Here is a 6000-nt window from a genome sequence, read left to right on the forward strand (position 1 = left end):
TCTGGTATTAAAACTTTCCACTTTCCTTCTAATGATTGCTTTTTTGTGTGTGCCATGCATGTGTAGAGTAGACCAAGAAATCCTGCTGAATGAATGAAAGGGTATATGACCTAAAATATCTGCTCTACCTGGTAAAGCTTTTAGTCTATGGGAATGTAAGTATTTTAAAACGACATGCATATACACTTGGTTTTCCCAAAGCTTGGAAAAATTTCCTTTATACCTGACAGGCTCTCACTCCTCTGCTTCCTGTAAGACTCTGTTCAGGGTCCCAGGTCAGAGAGGCAGTGGGAAGTGCCACATACTTATTTAAACAGCATTTGTTGTATACTATCTGTTTCTTCCAGATATGGTACTAGGTAGGTACCAAGGAAGCAAAGTGACACCTAGAACAATTCAGTCACATAAGCACTTTAACATGAGCTTTATTCAGATTTATTTATTAAGAACTAGAGGCCTGGTGCACGAAATTCATGCACTGGTGTGATCCCTAGGCCTGGGCGGTGATTGAAGCACAAGCGTCTGGCGTGGAAGGGCAGGTACCATCTGACCTCTGGGCTCTGGCAGCACCTCGGCTCCCGGACCCCCCATGCACCCCCCTCCTTCTGTGTCACAGCGCCTGAGTCCCCACACAGATGCGGTGAGCATGGCCAGATGCCATGGGCTGGGGTACAGCGTGGGCCTCTGGGCCTGGCAGCACTGCACGGAAGCCAGGAGGGCAGCGCGCTCTCTCCCAGCCAGCCTCTCAGACTGGCTCCTGCGAGAACCCATGGGACTGTGGCCCGGCTCACCCAGAAGAGGCCGCGTGGGTGTGGTGGGCTCCTCGCGGGCGCCCAGTACCTGAGCGCCTGAGCTTCCCCAGCACGCGAGCGCTGGCGTCCATGGTAGGGTAGCAGGGGGAGTGGGAGTGAGCTCGGTGGACACCCCGCATTTTCACCGCACCTCTGTCCCCATCACCCCCACCCCCAGGTAGTCAATGAGAGGTCGCAGCGCATCACCGATGCCCCCCCATGTTCTATACTGCCCTCTGGTGGTTAGCACACATCATAGCGAGCGGTTGAACTCCCGGTCTCCCGGTCGAATGACCACCCAAGGGGACAATTTGCATATTAGGCTTTTATTATATAGGATTGCATTTGTTAAATAATAAATTTTTGTTATACTCCAAGTCTTTTCTTTTCTCCTTCATATATACACACGCATATATGTGGATATTTGTTTATTAGAGACACACACACACACACACACACACACACACGGTTACTTTCATATATTACATTATCTGGATTTTAAAAATTGGCATCTTTTTTATTTCAAGTTAATGTTATTGGGGTGTAATTTACAAACAGTGTGTGCACCCATTTTAAGTATATAGTTCGATGAGTTTTGGCAGATGTATAATTGTTTAACCACTACCACAATCAAGTTATAGAACATTTCCAACACTTGAAAGTTCTCTTATGCCCCTTTGCTGTCAATCTAACCCAGTGCTCCACACAAATATATATTAGCTTCTTCCAGAATTTCATTTAAATGGAATTATACATTTCTGCTTTTTTTGTTTTAGGCTTCTTTTGCTTAGTATACTGTTTTTTTTTGTTTTGTTTATTTTGCTTTTTGAGACTCATTCTTTTTATTTTTAAAATAGAGACCTGGTGCATGAATTCGTGCACTGGTGGGGTCCCTCGGCCTTCGGGGATCGGCCGAAACCGGCAGTCCTACATCCCCTGAGGGATGTAGTAGTGTGCAAAGCAGGTGGCTGGAGAAGAGCCTGAGCCGGGGAGGAGCCCGAGCTGGGACCGGGGCACCACTCTTGCTCATCCCGGCCCTGCTGTGCTGCCACCACTGCTCAGTAGGCTCACTGCTGCTCTACTGTGGTCTCCGTGCACCTCTCCTAGGGTGATACCGGTGTGCCCATGAGCAAGAAGTGGCCGCACGCTTGCGCCCAGTCAGTCCCATTGCGGTTCCCGATCCCAGTCCCGGTCCGGATGGGGAAGGGGCGTGTAGGAGGAGTGTCTGTGGGAGAGGATAGTACTGCCGCAGCTGTGTTCGCCAGCCATGAGCCCAGTGTCTGGCGCCCATTGGTCAGCTGAGCAGCACTCTTGCTGTGGGAGAACACTGACCACCAGGGGGCAGCTCCTGCGTTGAGTGTCTGCCCCTTGGTTGTCACTGCCCGTCATAGTTACCGGTCGAATGGTTAACCAGCCACTTTGGCTTTTATATATATAGATTTTATATATATAGATAGATAATCATCCATTCACTTATTGAAAGACATTTGAGTTTTTTCTAGTTTTGGGCTATTAATAAAATTGCCATGAACTTTCAAATACAGTCTTTGTATGGACATATGTTATCATTTCTGTTGAATATGTCAGGTAAATTACCAGCTACCAGAAACAGGTATGCCTTCCAATTCACTGAGAGGCAAGACTATATAGTTTTGCCAAGGTTTAAAGCCCATGTCTGGTGTTTACTAGCTGTATAATGCTGGGTAAATTCTAATTATCTTTGTGTCCCATTTTTCTCATCTATGAACTAGAATAGTATTAGCACCTACCTCACAGAGTTGTTATGAGATTTAAATGAGTTAGTATGTTAGAAAATTGCCTGTTATTTGTACATCTTATTTATTATTATTATTATTATTATTAGCTATTATTGTTAATACCAGTGCTTTCTCAGACTTAATACACACTTGTGGTATGAAATTTATAACATTACCTTATAAATGTTAATTTTCATGCCCTCTGTTACTCTGTTAGCTTAATGGTAGAGTCCCTCCTTTCTCTCTATTAGGTGCTATGCAGATTGCATGGATAGTAAATATAGTTAAATAAAGATAAAAGTGAGGTATAATAGGTAAAATACATATTGTTTTTTAATAAAATCAACTTTTACTCTAATCTAGTTACAATTCATTGTTACTTGACTTATTTGAAGTATTTTTTTCTTTTATTTAATTGTTTCAGCAGTTGCTTTTCAGTAGGTAAACTGAATAGCTGTTATAAAAGTATGTCACTTAGTATCTAACTGCTTGTTTTATGTCCTTCTTTTTGGGTCTGGTTGTGTTGGAAATAGTGCCTCAGTGTGTCTGGAGAATAAATGTGGATATCCCTGAGGAAGCTAATCAGAATCTTTCATTCAGTGCTACCGAGCGATGGTGGGAACAGACGGATTTGACCAAATTAATAATATCCAACAATAAACTTCAGTCACTTACAGATGACCTCCGACTCCTACCTGCACTCACTGTTCTTGATGTAAGTTGACTGATTATAAATTTCGGTCCTTAGGTGAAGAGACTCTAATCTAAATTTAGGCTTTGATGAGCAGAAAACCCATTTCACTTGGTAAAACACAAGGAAGAATAACAAATTATCATTAGACATAACATAATGGTTAGGAGTGTAGAGTCAGAACATCACGCTGCAGATTTTGGCACTGCCACTTGATAGCTGTGTAAACTTGGGAAAGTTACCTGTTGGTGTCTCATTTCCCACATCTGTAAACTAGGACTGATACTACTACCTAATTGTAAACATTGTTTTATAAACAGAATCGGTATTTAACAAGTGGTTGCTGCTACTCATATTTTTCTGTTGCTATAATTTTTAATATCATTATTATTCTGGACATTAAAGCAAATACAGTTGACTATGAAAAATGCAGGGATTAGGGACTCCAGTCTCTGCACAGTTGAAAATCCATGTATGACTTTTGACTCCCCAGAACCTTAATTGCTAATAGCCTACTGTTGACCAGAAGCCTTACCGATAACGTAAACAGTAGATTAACATATATTGATCACGTTATATGTATTACATACCATATAAATTAAGCTAGAGAAAAGAAAATGTTAAAATCATAAGGAAGAGAAAATACATTTACAGTGTTTACTGGAAAAAAAATCTGTGTATAAGTGAAACCGTACAGTTCAAACCCATGTTGTTTAAGGATCAACTGCACTTAAGATTAAATTTTTTATATAACTTTCAACATTGACTTCAGTTATTGAACTTATATTTTTGTGTGTTTATTTAGGGACTATGTTTTAGTCTCTAGTTGCCATGTCATGTGATAAAGTGTGAATAGTTTATTTCACAATCTACACACTTTTAATGTCCTTAACTTAGGAACATCAACTATCTTCCAATTCATATATGAAAAGTTGGATCTAGTCAGATTTCTAGAGAAGTTTTTTTTTTTTTTTTTCCGTTCATCAGATTATTCACTTGATTTTTAGATTCACTTGTTGATAGATGAATATTTGTTCATAATTTGTATCTTTACCTTTTTCTTCTTCTTCCTCTTCTTAAAGGATACCTTCACCATTTCATATAATACTGGTTTGGTGGTGATGAACTCCTTTAGCTTTTTCTTATCTGTGGAGCTCTTTATCTGACCTTCAATTCTGAATGATAGCTTTGCTGGATAAAGTAATCTTGGTTGTAGGTTCTTGGCATTCATCACTTTGAATATTTCTTGCCATTCCCTTCTGGCCTGCAAAGTTTCTGTTGAGAAATCAGCTGACAGTCGTGTGGGTACTCCCTTGTAGGTAACTGACTTTCTTTCTCTTGCTGCTTTTAGGATTCTCTCTTTGTCTTTTGCTCTTGGCATTTTAATTATGATGTGTCTTGGTGTGGACCTCTTTGGATTCCTTTTGTTTGGGGTTCTCTGCGCTTCCTGGACTTGTAAGTCTATTTCTTTCACCAGGTAGGGGAAGTTTTCTGTCATTATTTCTTTAAATAGGTTTTCAATATCTTGCTCTCTCTCATCTTCTGGCACCCCTGTAATTCGGATGTTGGTACGCTTGAAGGTGTCCCAGAGGCTCCTTACACTATCTTCGTATTTTCGGATTCTTTTTTCATTTTGCTTTTCTGGTTGGGTGTTTTTTGCTTCTTTGTATTTCAAATCTTTGACTTGATTCTTGCGATCCTCTGGTCTGCTGTTGGGTGTCTGTATAATATTCTTTATTTCAGTCAGTGTATGCTTAATTTCTAGTTGGTCCTTTATCACAACATCGAGGGTCTCACTAGATTTCTTGAGGGTCTTATTAAGTTTATCGGTGGTTTCTAGAAAATTTTTGAAAAACCTTAAAAGTGTGGTTTTGAACTCTATATCCAGTCGTTTGCTTTCCTCCATTTCTGTCATTTGTGACCTGTTTCTTTGTCTTCACATTTTTTATGCTTCCCTGTGTTGGTAGAGTGGCTTTGTGTGCTAGGTGTCCTATAGGGCCCAGTGGCTCAGCCTCCCCAATTACCTGAGGTGGACACTCTTGGTGCACCCCCTTGTGGGCTTTGTGCACAGTCTTGTTGTAGTTAAGCCTTGATTTTTGTAGGTAACACTGGGAGGATTTGACCTCCAGGCCAATTGGCTGTGAGAATCAGCTGTGTCTATGGTGGGAGAACTTCTGTGCTGAAGACACCCTTCTGGGGCAAGACTTGCTTCAGTGGGGCTTTGGTGCTCACTGAGTCTGCCCCCTGAGTGTCTCCCTTATGGATCTGAGGAGTTGTAATTGGATGGTCCCACTCTGACCACTGGGTACACTGGCTCTTGGATCTAAGGAGGTGCTAATCTAGCCTCTGCCTGAGGCTACCCAGCAGAAGCCAGCTGTAAAGCAATGCAAGTTGCCCTGGGGCCTTGGGGCAGCTGCAGTTTTTTAAGTTATTTTCAAATTACAAAGGGCCGGGCCTTTCATACGCAAAAGAATCCGTGCATGGCTTGGGTGGGGCGGGGTCCCAGGGGATCAACAGGGAGGGCGGAGCGAGCAGTATGGCTGCTCTCAGTCCTGCCTTCGGAGGTCCTGGCAATTGCTGCGTGTGCCTCCGAGAGGAAGCTGCCCTCGAGTTCCGACCGATGCCAGACAGTCCCGTTTCTCCCGTATGAGTCTGGGTCCCCAGAGACTCGCCTGGAACTGGAGCTCAGAGCTTGAGACTCCCTCCCGATTGAAAAAGACAGTCGTGTCCTCAGCCGCCAGCCCGCTCCACATGCACCTCC

At 42.6% G+C, this 6000-nt stretch overlaps 1 protein-coding gene across 4 annotated transcripts in view; it reads left to right on the forward strand.

Annotated features, from left to right (window-relative positions):
- Positions 1 to 6000, forward strand: part of LRRC40 (leucine rich repeat containing 40) — a 54597-nt gene that overhangs the window by 930 nt on the left and 47667 nt on the right. For all 4 annotated transcript variants that reach the window (XM_059689197.1, XM_059689198.1, XM_059689196.1 and 1 more), the window contains exon 2: positions 3082 to 3263. In XM_059689197.1, coding sequence (XP_059545180.1) covers positions 3082 to 3263 — 182 coding nt within the window. The remainder of the gene's footprint in view (positions 1 to 3081; positions 3264 to 6000) is intronic.

The sequence above is a fragment of the Myotis daubentonii genome, chromosome 3 (assembly GCF_963259705.1).
Source record: "Myotis daubentonii chromosome 3, mMyoDau2.1, whole genome shotgun sequence".
In the NCBI taxonomy this organism is placed as follows: Eukaryota; Metazoa; Chordata; class Mammalia; order Chiroptera; family Vespertilionidae; genus Myotis; species Myotis daubentonii.